The 14,891-nt window shown below is 39.1% G+C and overlaps 1 protein-coding gene across 3 annotated transcripts in view; it reads left to right on the top strand.

Moving 5' to 3' along the window:
- ccser1 (coiled-coil serine-rich protein 1) overlaps positions 1-14,891 on the top strand; it is a 130,253-nt gene that overhangs the window by 40,340 nt on the left and 75,022 nt on the right. For all 3 annotated transcript variants that reach the window (XM_088414502.1, XM_088414495.1, XM_088414508.1), the window contains exons 7-8: positions 4,325-4,499; positions 10,658-10,735. In XM_088414502.1, the coding sequence (XP_088270628.1) occupies positions 4,325-4,499; positions 10,658-10,735 (253 nt within the window). The remainder of the gene's footprint in view (positions 1-4,324; positions 4,500-10,657; positions 10,736-14,891) is intronic.

Genomic DNA, 14,891 nt, shown 5'->3' with positions numbered 1-14,891 from the left:
TGGCTCAGTAATAAACCACCGCCAGTGGTAAAATAATGAAAAGTAATAAAAGGCAGATAATTGGCTTTTTTCACCCTCAATGAAAATGGACCACTTCTGTTAAGAACTGAACAGAGAGGGGGAAAAAGCGCAGGGGCAAGGGACAAAACTAAAGCGTCGAAAAGACAAAAGGCGGCCACTGTTTAGAGGAGCGTGGAAAATAGGAAACGGTGGAGGAAGGAGGACATTTATTGCGGTGACAAAAGGCAAAAAAAGGATGACTGAGCAAAGTGGGAGAAACATCAATCTCACACACTCTCACACACGCACACACACACCCTCTTTGGATTCTTCCACGTGTAATTACATTGAAGCGTTTCCACACCATCATTTCATCATCATTTAACACATATAAGACGGTCCCAAATTATTTTGTCATCTCATAATTTCTATAGTATCCCCATAAGAATAAAGAATTTTTTTTCTGCACTGAACTGCAAAAAACTAGTACAGCATGTTTTACAGTTATGTACTGCACAGTAAACAGCTACCTATTTGTTGGTCCTCAACAGTTTGCTGACAAAGTCACGTATCACCTATTTTTTTTTGCTATTTCTAGAAACAGATGCTAAAAACTGGCGCTGAGAGACTCGGCTAATAGGAAAATAGTATTTCATGTCAAGGAAGGAATTTGGACCAGGGTGTGTATTAGGTCTTAGATTCCTTGAGACTCCACATTGGGACTGAGCGTGGGAGTTTTGCAGTGCATCATCTGCTGCTGTGAGATGACGTTCTGAGAAACCAAAAAAAACCGCACATCACTGAGGGCGCAAAACGTGAAGTGTGAAGTAGGGAGGGAACACTGTAGTTGCACAGATAGCAGAGATGGGCACCAGTTTTAAAGGCCAATTCAAAGTCTCAAGTCTTTTTCCCACAAGTCCATGTCAAGTGCAAGTCTTTAGGTTCCGAATCCAAGTCAATTCTCAAGATCTTGACCATGAGTCCAAGTCAAGGCCAAGTCTGACTCAAGATACCTAGAATTTTTTTTTTTTTTTCAGATCTTGCAGAATTCCTTTAAAAAATGCAAGTATTTTCTTGTTTTGTTTCTTCTGTCTCAACTGAAACATAAACCAGACTTCAACACTAATTTCTTGGGCTCCTTTTCTCCCTTCCACCTCATTTTTTCTGGCAAACCGAGTAACATTATAAAAAATTACTTATACTTCAGTAAATATTGTATCTACTCCACCCAGCCCTGATAGTAGAGATTAGGTAAGAGAATAAGCCACGCCATAGAGACTCAATGTTCATAAGTCCCCAAAAAAGAGTCTTTAGAAGACGAGTAATTCGAGTTGCAAGTCCCAAAAAAATAGCTACACACAGAAAGCTTCTCATGAGTCTCAAGTAGCGAGGAGCATTATTTAATTCTTTTTCTTCATTTGATTCACTGTGGCATTAATGGTGCTGTATCCCCAGAATCATGTCACCCTGTCAGTTCAGCATTCTAGTTGCACCAGAAATTGGTCTGCTAAAAATAACAACTGTTCACCGGTTACTTTCTTCACGCATGCTGTATTTGGGTGTCTTAAACCCACGCAGGGGACCGTAAAATCCCCTGACTATTACATCATTCCATACTCGAAGCCAAACGTAGAGTCCAGTTTTCTGTCTCATTCTGGTGGTCCTTTGCTGCATCCAGCAGGGAGACTCATTGCAGACTACAATGAAATCACAGTTATATCAAAGCATTCTGGAGCAAAATATGCTACCCTGTGTCAGAAAGCTTTGTCTCAGCCTCCGATCATGGCTCGGACAACAGGATTCAAACACAAAAGCCACTGTTGAAAACACTGGCTGGAAGACAATGCCCGAATCAGAACAAAGTATTGGACTATTCTCAACTGCCTTTGATCCTATTGAGCGCCAAAGCTGCCCTTGACACGAGTACGGCAAACGATTGATCATATGTCACACATTTACCTCTGCCTACCTAGCAGAGTGGAGTGGAAGGACAGAAAAGTGGAGGCAGTTCACTTATACGGCTTTCAGTAAGGTGTAAAAGGAATAAAAAGGGGGGTGGGGTCAGCCTCCATCACAAGATAGAAGGTGCTCACCCTGCTTCCTGGGGGGACACGTTAGGCTCTGATCATGCCTGTGGAGTGTCGTGAATGTCAGAGTGGCGCGGCAGAACCACTGATAAGACACAAGGGCCAAAGGAGAACACGACACGATGTGTAAAGATGGTTGGGAACGGCACACGGGCGCGAGAAAGGGCAAAAGGACGACTGAAGAGTTGACGGGGTTGATGCTCTCTTGTGCTCTCCAAAAAGCAGCAGCAGCAATAGAGTGAAAGCTGGACCTAGATAACCTTAGAATTTGGCTACATCTGGTCGCATCTTTGGGCTTCCAGAAAGAGCACAAAAACCACAAACAACAGAGTCAGTCAGTAAGGACGATTACTGCCATAGAATGTTGTAAGCTCCCACTCTCATGCTGTTTGTTCCTGCCTTGACGAGTTGAGTTGCATGAAGATTTAAATGTATTGCATGCTGGCCTTAGCTGTTGTTTTTCTTTAGACAGCAACTAGTTAACCATCAAATCAATGCCAAGTATTTCTCATCGGATTCTCTTGTGTCAAGGCACTGCGAATTACTGATGTGACAAAATCAACAGAACTGTGAATAGTCAACAATTCTTATCAAAATGTTTTTGTTTTTTTTATGGAATAATCTGAGAGCCATATCTACCCCTCAAAACACAGTTTGACCTAGATATGATGGAATACGCCTAAGAGGTTAAAAAAAAAAAAGAAACAAGTGTTCATCACTTTTTTTTTTAAGCATAATACACGTATCAGTTTAGAATTAATAATCAGGACTTAACTAAGCAAGTTATCTGCTCTCAGGTTTACTAAAATGAAGCCACTGTGCTTTAAAAAAAAACACGGGTAAAATTCATTCTCAAAAGACAGAAACAATTTTTATGGTTATGTTTGCACGAAAGCAACTGCATCTTGTCATCGTGCGCATTGATGAACACAGACCTTGAGCAGGTGGACTCATCAGATGTTTATGTTGGTCAGATATTTGAAGCATTTGCTTTGTGCCAATGTCCTACGTGCTGTCCTTGGCACAGAAACAACTTTTGATAGTTTCATTTCTATGGTAGTTACAGAACTCAATATGGACTTGGGTGGCATTTTTTTACTTTTTCCACTTTGCTCTGTGTTACTGACAGCTTTGACCATGTCTTACATTGCTGTCATCGCTTTCCAAAAATCTATTGAAAATAACAACATAAACAAATGAAACCTTTGAGGTTTTGACAACAAATATATATGAACAGATACGGATTAAATGAAGTTAAGGCGTAGATCCACTTCCGATTTAGCGACATCAAATTATTTTCAAAGACCCACCCACCCATAACATTCAATACAATGTTTTTTCACTGTTCACTGTTTTTTTTTTTTTTTTGCATTTTGCAAGCTATTTGCAGAACAGGCCTGTGAGCTAGTCATGTGATCTTTGGGGGCTACATGGTGCCCACGGGCACCCTCCCCCCCCTTCCCCCAATAAACCTTGTATCGCTCACTCTAGCTGGTATTTAATTATTTCTTTGTTCTTTTTATTTGTTTATTTTGCGATTGCTTGGGAGCAAAAACTTGAGATCCAAGATACTTCAGAACAAACAGCAATTTGGCAGGTAGCAAACAGTTCTTCAGAAATAGCCTTCAAGCTGTTAAGGGGGAACTCCCTGTAGAATTAGTTTCATTAGAATCATCAATAAACAGCAAAGATGATGCGCTGTGTATTTTAAACAACAATATAATTTAACACGCAATGTGAAATGATTTAGACAGGCTAACAAATAACATCTATGTTGTGTTTTATGACCCTTTTTGCAGCACATGTTTCAACACCACCAGTAGAGCAATACATGCAGACAGATTAATAAACTCATTGACATTCTTTAAACTCTGGGGGGACCCCACAAACAAAAACAACAAAAAAAAAAACTCTCATATTAATGCGTTACTAAGGAGCTTAGACAATCTCCGTATACAATCCTACATGGAATTACGTCTGTATAATACTGTTAAACTTCACATTTTACATAATTATGTAAGTACTTTCTTTTCATATAATGTGATTTATACAGTGCTATATTTCTTATTCTAAACGCATTACATACCACAATATACACATCCTTTGTTTGAAAGAGGCTGATTATTATCTATCCTTTCGCCTGTTTGTGCACATATATATGGAACTATACATATAAAAAAGGCAACTCCTAACACACTTATATTAACGTTTCCATTGTTGTTGACGCTTTCCTTCAGGGATCCCCGACGTCCGACGAGCCTCCTGCCGGCCGACTATAGCTCTGCTTTGCTTCTGGGTAGGGAAGACGAGTCTTTGCCTTCTGGAGTGGAGAGCTTCCCCCTGCGGCTGATGCAGCAGGACTGCACCGCTGTAAAGACGCTACTTTTGAGGCTGAGGCGCACCTTGCAGGAGGTGGGATATGCTTTCTCACTCACCGATATACAAAAGAACTGTATTTACACAAGGTTTAACCGGGAGAGATTTTTTTTTTGGATGAATTGCCCACAACCACAAGCTAAATTGCGGTTAGTCTCCTTTTACTACACTGACGGGTGTCTTTTTCGAGTGTAAAATGGAGGAAGTTGTTTAAAGCAGCAAGGCTTTGGGCTAAGGATAGATGTAGTGATCGCATCTAAACACATTTATCCTATGTGTGTGTGTTTTCAATTAACTTGATTTCACCTCCGTTAAATCACCACTGAAGTGGACCCTACGTATACTCACTCGCTCTTTCTTTATCACCTTTTGTAATTTAATCAGTATTGGGAATAAGGGGAAAATGTCTCCTCACACACCCACAACCGCACGAATGCATGCACACACTTATTTGCACCACACACAAGCACCATTTTGCCTGTGTTTCCGACTGGCAGGATGTGTTGAACGGACATAGGGAAACTGTCTGCAAATGGTGTCTTATAACTACTGGCTACGAGCGAAAGAGCTAATTTATTCATGGCGTGTAAATTTCCATACGATACGGCGTCCTTGATTCAGAGTAGTTCCGTTCAACATGGCACTGTTTGTGTAGAGAAGTACTAGAAATGGTCAGGATAACAATGCTACAAATCTTCTGCTGGCCCAAGACTTTAGAACAGTACTGGATATATACTATATATGAAATGATCAGCAATGGTAACAAATGTGACATATTTTGAAACAAGTTGTTCATGTGGGGATAGATGGGGGAATTAACTGTCCTCAGAAATAGCAGACATAAACAACAATCATTTAAGTTCGTCTGGAAAACTTGATAGATTTTGCGGGTATAGATGACAGACAAGATAGTCTGCCTCTGTTAACATTGACTTCTTGGTGGCAAATAAAAGGTACTAGTTTAATAAAACAGCACAGTTTTGAAATGGATTTGTTTGAGGAAGTGTGTTTTAAGTACACCGAATCAAGTATTTTATTTTAAGGCCATATTACCTAACCTTTTTGGCTGATGTGTTAAAACATGAATATTGGGTTTTTCATGCAAATCGGTAAGTTTCACATAACTCGTAAACAAGGAGCAATGGCAAAGAGGAGCATCCCTGTTACTTTGTTCCCTATAAACTTTGTGCGCCAGGGGTGACAAATTCTGATAGCAAGTCCAAATTGTTTCATTTTTTGAGATGAGTGACTGCATATGATCGGTAATACAATGAGAGCAAATGTGAATATTCTCTTTGCAAGTCGTTTTAGTGTAGTATGGAACCCTCCATACACTTATGTATAAATATAGCTCTATAATAAAATTATAATTCTGTGTATTGACTCACCTTCTAAGTTGTACTGTACTACAGCTTGTACCACAGTCTGTTTGTTCTGTGTTTATTTGACAAAAAAGGCATAGAAGAAACAGAATCCTATGGATATTGCATGTCAAGCATGATGCTGATTTTGAGACATACATTTCCTGTAAATAGATGAGCCCCATCTTTAGACTTTGGATGTCCTGGTGTCTTTTGCCAATGAAGGATATTTACATCAAAAAGAGTTGGGACACATTGCAGGTTTCCACCAAGAGCTCTGAGAACATCCATTAGCAGTGTGTCATCCGAGCGGGCGTCTGTTTTTTTTTTCTGAATTTCGCTTGAGTGAACGTGCTCGGGAACAAACCAAAAAAAATCTGTATGAAAGACTGCACAGTAGCCTCACTGCATGTCAGATGTATTAGTGCCATTTAAGTAAGATCAAAGGACCTATCCTCATTCGCACCGCACAGATGTTTACTCCTCGGACTGCTGTGAAGGAAATATGATAAAGGACGTGAAAATAGAAAGAACAAAGGATGTACAGAAGCAATATATGTACAGTATACAGTATCTATCTACTCATTGCCTTTACCTTAAAAATTGGCATAGCAGCCAGAACCTGCTCATATGATGGCTCTCACAGTCGAGGGGTTCTCGCTTAAAATGTTGTTTGGATGGGCCAAATTCCCAAAACTTGCACGCTGAGTGTGTCTGGTTGGCTGTCTACAGTATATGTATTCTGTGATTGACTAACCACCAGTTCAGGGTGAACCTAAATTAGCTGGTGACCCTGGACCCTAATAGATGGATAGAAATTCAAACAAGAGATTCAAGATTCAAGAGTTTTATTGTCATATGTACAGTATTATTATAGTAGCTATTTGACAACACACATACAATATTTAATGTTATCAAAACGAGCCATTTCAAGTGCAGATTTGAGAGGGAGGAAAACACTCCTAACATAACACACACAACAGAACATTTTATGAGACTGGAAAACAGTGGGGAATTTTTAGATTTTGATAGAAAGTGAAGAAAAATGCTCAAATTCAACACGATTGTGTTTATTTGTGTACTTTACTCAGGCTTCCGTTGTGCTTCCATGTGACTCGGTGTGTCTGTGTCAACTCCATTTTATCTGCTTGACCTTTTCATGCTGAGCACCCAGCAGTTCTTCTCCTGTGTTCAGTGTAAACAGTACCGTTTGTTCATTTCAAACCAAAAAACAGGTTGCATCAGTTTCAAAACAAGAACAGTGGGAGGTAGCACACCAAACAGATGAGGGAAACTGAGTGATCCAAGCGCACACTTTCCTCATATTTAGTTCGATTCAAAAAGCACCGTTCTATAATTCCTTCCAAATATGAGAAGGATGAGCTGTCCTCTGTTTACTTCGGTGCCAACGTATAGGGTTTCAAGAACTTGAATGGTGGAACTGCTTTGCAAAGCAGCGTGACATTACACTGTAAACTACCACGCTGCCACACAAGGTACAATTAGTTAAGATCATTCCGTCTTTTTATGTTTCGATTTTGATTTTTTTCATTTTTATGGAAAAGAGTTTGTATTCATACACACATTTACTGTAATTAGGGTCTTAAACTCTTACTGATATTTTATGACGGTGCCATTATTTACAAAATGAGGGAAATTTGCTTTGAAATGAGCACAAGTCGCTTGTAAATCAGTGTCAAGAAACAGATTTTTAAAACTAAAAACCAAAATTCCATTGTGTTATTATTTTGAGCTTGATACCTACAAAAAAATTCAAAAAGAAAGCGACAAAGTCAACAAAAAGTTGTGAAAGAGTGATACGATTAAGAATAAAAGAAGTATGCCCAGCAGATTCGTAAGCGTGGGTGCGGCAAAGTTCACCACTTTGTGAACAAATGTCTGAGCAAATGATCCATCTGTTTAAGAAAGATTCGCAACATACAATTGAAAAGAAGTTAAGGATTTCATCATCTATGGCTGATAATATCATCAAAGTATTCAAGAGAATCTGGAGAAATCTTTGCACGTAAGCGGCAAGGCAAAAGGAAAACATGAAATACCTTTGGCTTTCGATCTCTCAGGCACCAGATTAAAAAATGGCATCAGCTATTGCCACGTGGACGCAGGAACACTTAACAGTTAATGCAGTATATTGCTGCATCCAAAAAGGCATGTTGAGTCCCGAGAAATGCTGCCAGCTTCTCTGGGGCCGACCTCTCCTGAGATGGACTGATGCAAGATGGACAACGTAACTTTGATCTGACGAGTCCAGATTTCCAAAGAGTAAAAGGACCGTCCGGATTTTTATACGCATCCAGCTTCAATGGTCCCTGGGCTCATCTTGGATTGAAAGAAAGTGTTCCGCGGTCATTATGAAGCTCAAATGCTTATTTAGTGTTAAAAGGAAAGAGGATATTAGATGGTGGTAAATATGCCTCTGCTCCAGCTTTTTCGAGTGCGCTGTGGGAATCAAGAAATAAAAAAAGAATGAGTATTTGCAAATATGATCATTGTTGTAGTGTACTGTATTCAATTGAAAAAAGGTTGAAAAAAGATTTGTAAACCTTTTCTAATCTCAGTCTTCTTTTATTTCCATTTTATAAATTCCAACTTTATTGGAAATGGTGTTTCTATTACTATTAAATTATATAGTTAATGTTGTTCTAGTATCAATCCAATTTCAATGAAGGTTGGTGTTTTGTCAAATAACAGAATAGGCAAAAGAATAACAGAATTCAGTGATTTGGAAACAATGCTCAACCTGTGTTTAAATAAATACATTTATTTGGAATTGTTGCAGCCCAAAAGATATATGTCAATGATTATTTGCTAAAAGCAATAGCCTATCAGTTAGAACATTAAACATTCTGTCTTCATAGTGTATTCCATTAAATATAGGTTGAATATGATTAGCAAATCATTGTATCCTGTTTTTATTTACGTTTACTCCAATTTTCCAACTTCATAGGAATTAGGTTTGTTCTATGGTCATTTCCTCTTTGAATTAGCATATGTGTGGATTGAATGTAATTAAAGGAACGTGTCAGATAACCAAACCTGCTTTACTTTTAAAGATCATTAATCATCTTCTGACATGTTGCCTCAGGCTAGCGCAGTCATTAAATCTTGAGCTCCCAGGTAGTCCAGCCTTCTTCTCCGATCGCCACTTCTTCCCCCATTGCTAAATCTGAGGGTTTTACTTCTACCCCATCGAATTGTCGGGACATTGGTGCTATGGAGCCCAAGGGACGCTGGTGACCTTAAACAGAATGTGTTTATTTTTTGAAAGGCCGAAAAGATAAGACTGAGACAGCGCCCGCATCTTCGTCCGTGAGGTCGGGCATTGATCAACAATGGCACATTTAGGGCCACGTCGCACCTATAATTCCTTGGACTCATTGCTTTTTAAAAGGTCAGCATACCTAATAAACTGCCAAGTTTACGTTCCGAGAGCTGGCATGTCTCACAGGTACCTTAAAGTGTAAAACTTGAAAAAAAAAAAGTAAAATATGCCACAAATAGACAAAGGTCTCTGGTTGGAAAGTGATTCAAGTACAGGGTGGATGCTATCTTTTCACCTGGGAAAGATGACTTGAATGAGGTCTACCACATACTTTTGAATCTTGTCTTGGTCGCTGTGTGAAATTAGCATATTTTCCTCATGCTTGCATAGCTTTTCTCCTGGTATTATGACTATATTATGACTTGGAAAGAAACTAGGAAGAAAGCTTGACGTGACATCTTCAGAGCTAGACGTGGCGTTCTGACAGCGTGACGCTGAAAACTTCGAGCTTTCAAACATGGTTCCTATTTGAAATAATAATGCAAATTAAATAACAATGCAATGCTATGCGATCCGTGGAGAAAGCTACGAGTTGCTGGTGGAGCAAGCACGTTCGTACTTTCAGCAAGTGCTTTGTGATAAAAGTACACTGACTCAGAAGGATCGTCTCCATTGACAACAATCGACAGACGTGGGCCTGTAATAGTTGGTCCTCGGTCCGTATGTTCTTTTGGGGCTTTGCATCGTGGAACGTATGCTGGGGGAACATGGAATCCCTTGCAGAAGGCAGGTATCGGCGAGCGCCAGTGTAGCTTTCATCGGTAACTCAGCTCTGTGTCTACTATACGTATGAGTATTTGAGGGGACAGGGACATCCGACACCAGTTTGCTTCAACAATGAGAAAAGATAAGAGTAGACAGGCAGCTGCATTTGCAGATGCCTTTGGCGGTTGCTACCGTGTTTTTTTCGGCATGTTCTTTACGATGAAAAGCTTTAAAGGGAGTATGTGTAATTTTATGTATTTGCCTGCGTGAGCTTTAGAGGCATTACGGTGTATTTGGGCTTTTCGTCACAAGAGCGCTTGCCAAAAGTGGACGTTCCGTCATCGACTCGCCTTTTCCTGTAGTTGAAGCAAATTGCTGTTGCATGTCTACATCCCTATAAACAGACTGTTGCAAAGCATCCATCCACCTATCAATTTTCTCTCCTTCCATCGTTTCCAAATATTAAACTGGCCACAGTGGAAACAACTGCTGAGACACGTAACTAAACAATCAGCATTCGTTAGTACAACACGCCCCCCTCAATGTCCCTAGTAGGGAGTAGGTGCTCAGGTAGACTCAAGTGGAACCCTTCCAGACCCAGAACGTTTTCGTGTGCGAAAGGAGGGGAGAACTCTAACCACCAGGGTACATCAGATTCGGCTCCTGTGGTCTTTATGATCTTTGAGTCCATTTCCCCGGTAGCTCAGTCGAATGTAGTAAAGTGAATATTGACTAAACTCAACAAAAGCATGTGCATTTTTTATGATGTTCATTTTATTTTACAGAGCACAGAGACAAGTCCTGCCAGCAGCCTTCAGTCTCTACCCATTAGCCCCTGCAGTGAAAAGTCCCTTCCATTTAAGGTAAATCCCAATGCTATACATTGATTTCAGTGTTGCACCAATTTATGAATGCATAAATGTGCGCAAAAAGCAGCGTTGTAAGGCTCATGACCTAATAACGACCTTGAGCCATAAACCAAGAGCTATTGCCATGCAAAACAAAACACAAATAAAACCTCAGAACTTTTCTAAAAGACCCTAAAGCATTTAGTGGCAAAATGTTCATTTATTTGCTTGTGTCCTCATATTTTTGATATAGTAAATCTGTTCCCTAATGGCAATTGCGTCAAAAGGGCTGACCAGGGATCAGCTGGACAACAAATCACCCCTGCAGTTACCACTTAGTTTCACAGTTTCACAGAACAATTGCACATGCGTGCCCTCTTTATTGACCCACATGGATGATCTGTGGCAGAAATTTAGGCTGCGACACAGCTTGAAGACAGAGGTTCGCGTGCGCACAGGTCACATGGAAGAAAAGTACAGAAGGTGGAAGGCTGGTTTAAAAAAAAAAAGTACATAACTGCTGAAGATTGTCAGTGAGTTCTAATTACCTGCATTATATTGGCAATAAAGTATGACACTGAAATTTTACAAGGGCCATAAACAAGAAAACATAGAATCGTATCATAATATAATAAATAATATTTGTCCGCATGTTGTATTTTGCCATAGCCACATTTTAGATGTTTCACTTTGGCATTATATTATTGCTGGTTTTAAATAATAACTTTTAATCATAGCGTTATCTTTCTCATTGTTATCATTATTACAGCAATACAAATTATGTTTTCTTGTTTAATTTTCAGCAGTAAGATGTCATTTTTGTCATAGAAATTTAACGATTGACACACAGCACCTAAAAAGCTGGCTAATGTTAGTATAGTTGTGAGTCATGTATAATGTCAGTAACGAAAGAATGTACCAAAATAATTGGGGGACACACATCCAAAAAAAACGGAACCACATTCTGATAATACATATCAGACTTTACATGATCAGGGTTTTTGGGACAATCATAATAGTCCAGCGAGTTTAAAAATAACCAATAACTGATAACTGATCTCGAAACAAGTAACTGATGATAACTTGATCATTTTTGTTGGTTGCTTGTTTCATTTTTAATTCAGAGTTATGACGGCTTTATTGCCTTAATTCAAGCATTGGAGCATCATGGGTATGAGTGCAATACACTGTATATGTTAGTGTTAAAGATTTGAATACCTGACCATTACAGAAGAGAAGCCGTCCGAGAAAAAGAGGGCATCTGGTCATTTTTATGTTCCAAAAACAATGATTTATTGACATTTTGAAAACCTTTGACCAGAGATATGTTGTTCTAAGCGTCACCTCACCTTTTCATCTCTTCATGAGGAAAGATTCAGATTACGGTGAAACTTAACGCAAGTTATTGCCAGTCTGCGTCCTAGGAATGGAGTGCCCAATACCGTATGCTGCATGCTTCCAGGGAATGACTGAGGGAGCGTCACAAAGTGTTTGAAGCGTTGTCAGTCGTCAGTCTGATGAATTGAGCGTGAGCAGTCATGATGAAATATCGTGAAACGTTAAGGGCAGGACACTGTTTTAGCCCAGCCCCACAATCCCAAGCGATCACGGGCATAGTAGAAAGTAGAGTGTTTTGTTCAAGTGTATCACAGCAGAGAAGCTAGGATCAGCCGAGAAGTGAGAAGAGCAGAATTTGTCCGGGACTCTAGTAAATGTCTCAGTCGGAGTAAAAATAATCTCAGCCACCTGAGAGGCTGCAGTGTCACACAGCGCCCCAGTTTAGGTTTTTTCTTTTTTTGCCCTAGTTCCAGCATTTTAGTGCATTAAAGAGCGGCCTCTCATTATGTGTATTCGGAGGAGCGTTTGAGAACAGCACTGGCAATTTAAAGGATATTTGTGTGCATTCACCTTTCATTTCAAGACTCACGGGAAGCATCTTTTTATAGAGAGGCATTCATCACTGTGTCAAAGTTTGAAATTATTCATGTATAATGGAAAGACCTGACTTAGGATGTACTACCGATTAAAGAGTGTCATAATTGCATCCATGTATATACCTACAGGTCGACCTTGACTTAAAAAATTGCTTGTGTATGTTAACACAACTCAGATCAAGTCTTCCAATAGAAATGAGTGGATTTGCCATTACTTTGTTCAAGCACCTCAGCAACCTAATGATTGCTGGGAACTCTCAACTCAACATTACAAAATGGAATTTAGATAAACAGTTTATGCATGTTTTCCTCCAACCATCCAATCTAGCCGCTTATCCTCTTAATACGTAATTACCGCTTCTAGTGCGCATGCCTTGCGCAAGCTCTGCATGTGTTGTTGTGGTCAAATATACGTTGTAGGGTTGTTACCAACAAGTCTTTTTAAAATGGATTATTCTGAGGTTTCACGTTCAGATCCCAGGTCTGACCTTCCTCTGTGGGGTTGTCCTGGCACTCGTTTCCTACCTCATTTCAATAATATTCATCTGAGGTTCATTTATTTGTTTTTTTTTTCATACAGTAATTGTGAATGTGACTGAGAAAAAGAGGAAAAAATTCCTCAAGAGAATTTACAGATAGATAAAAACAGGCTTCAAGTCCAACGACGTAAGGATGACCTTGTGAGACGAGACTTTCATCCCTAATGAGTCCTTACCCCAAATGCCGTTTTTAATTTGCTTGATATGAGCTGCTGCGATGAAATGAAAACCCAAAATAATAAAATGTGAAAAACCCTTTCGGATCTCAATTATTCATTACAACAACTTCTTTAATTTTAGACTCAAAAGATGAAGACTGGAGCATGAGATTTTTTTTTTTTTTTTAAAGAAAGCACAATTAATTGAGCAACCCTGCATTATTAGACACATTTTTGCTTTGTAATGTGTTAATTTCTAGTTTCTAACATTGTGCGCCTTTATCCTGATTGGCCAGCAATAATTCAGGAATGCTACAGTTTTATTTGCAAAGTACACCTTCAAAACGTTTGAAGCGCCATTATGTGTGATCTCAGAGTACCTCACTTCAGAAAGAATATAAAGTGTGGCTTTCAAAGCTTTTCAAATCAATTATCCTGTTGATTATTCCATCAAATTATCGAGTTATCACACCCCAAGCATCTGCCATTAAAATTCATTTGATTTGCTTTTTTTTTTTAATATGATAACCTACAATTTTTCTATATTTTTTTAGTATAATAATCTGTTTTAGTTGAATGTGACTTGGGGTGAGTGGATATAACTACTGAAGTTTTAGACAGCAACAAAATTTGCTTATGCCAAACCATTAGCAATCGTGATTAGCATCGGTGTGCTAGCAGTAATAATTTAACGTCAACAAACATTACATGTTAGTTCACTCATACATATTGTTACAGTAATATGTATATCAGATGTGTTATAGACATAAAGTCGCTCACAGACAATGCATATCGCATGAGTAAATTTAGGAGTAGCCCTTCCTGTTAGCTGCTTTGAGGTCAATAACTTCCTGTCAATAACATTGTTGAAGGCTTCTTCTTCATGTTTCAGGCTTCACTACCTCCCACTGATTGAAATTCAATTCACCTGAAATGACTGAAATCAGTAGATTCTTTGTAGTTGCGAATATATTCTTGGATAATACAGCCCTTTTGCTTTTTGAAAAGTTCACACCTTTATTTACTTTTTTTTTTGAGAAGCTCTATATGCTATTATTTTCATTGATGAAAGCCCACTAACTACTAAATGAATACAAATGCCATCAGCCATTTGACCACAAGGTGCACCAAGACAACAAATGGAATTTTTAAAGTCAATTTGCCCAACTTGGTCAACTTTTCCCAGCCCTAATCGATTGGAACAGCTCCACAAGATCACAGGCTCAAGCTGAGCGATCGGCACTGTTACATCAATTTCATTCAACAGCAGGTGTCAGTACAGACCAAAATGTCAGCCCTGGAGCTAAATGAAAGCATTTTTTCCCCTCGTCACTCACATTGCGCAAAGACTAGTGAGGGAACACAGAATACTGGTATACTTTTGCAGAGAACGTTTTTTTGACTTGACTTCCACTTCAAGTCCATTGAAACTGGTCATCAACCTCAAATAGCAGATAAGGTGGATCAAGCTGTAATATAGTCATCCACAAAAGTTTCAAGAAATAGCTAAGTGGCTTAACATATCAAAGGAAACACTTGT

The sequence above is a fragment of the Hippichthys cyanospilos genome, chromosome 1, assembly GCF_059441005.1.
Source record: "Hippichthys cyanospilos isolate Australia breed blue-spotted pipefish chromosome 1, RoL_Hcya_1.0, whole genome shotgun sequence".
NCBI classification, from domain to species: domain Eukaryota; kingdom Metazoa; phylum Chordata; class Actinopteri; order Syngnathiformes; family Syngnathidae; genus Hippichthys; species Hippichthys cyanospilos.
Note: the sequence above shows the minus strand (reverse complement) of the source record. Positions and strands in the feature narration are given on the sequence as shown.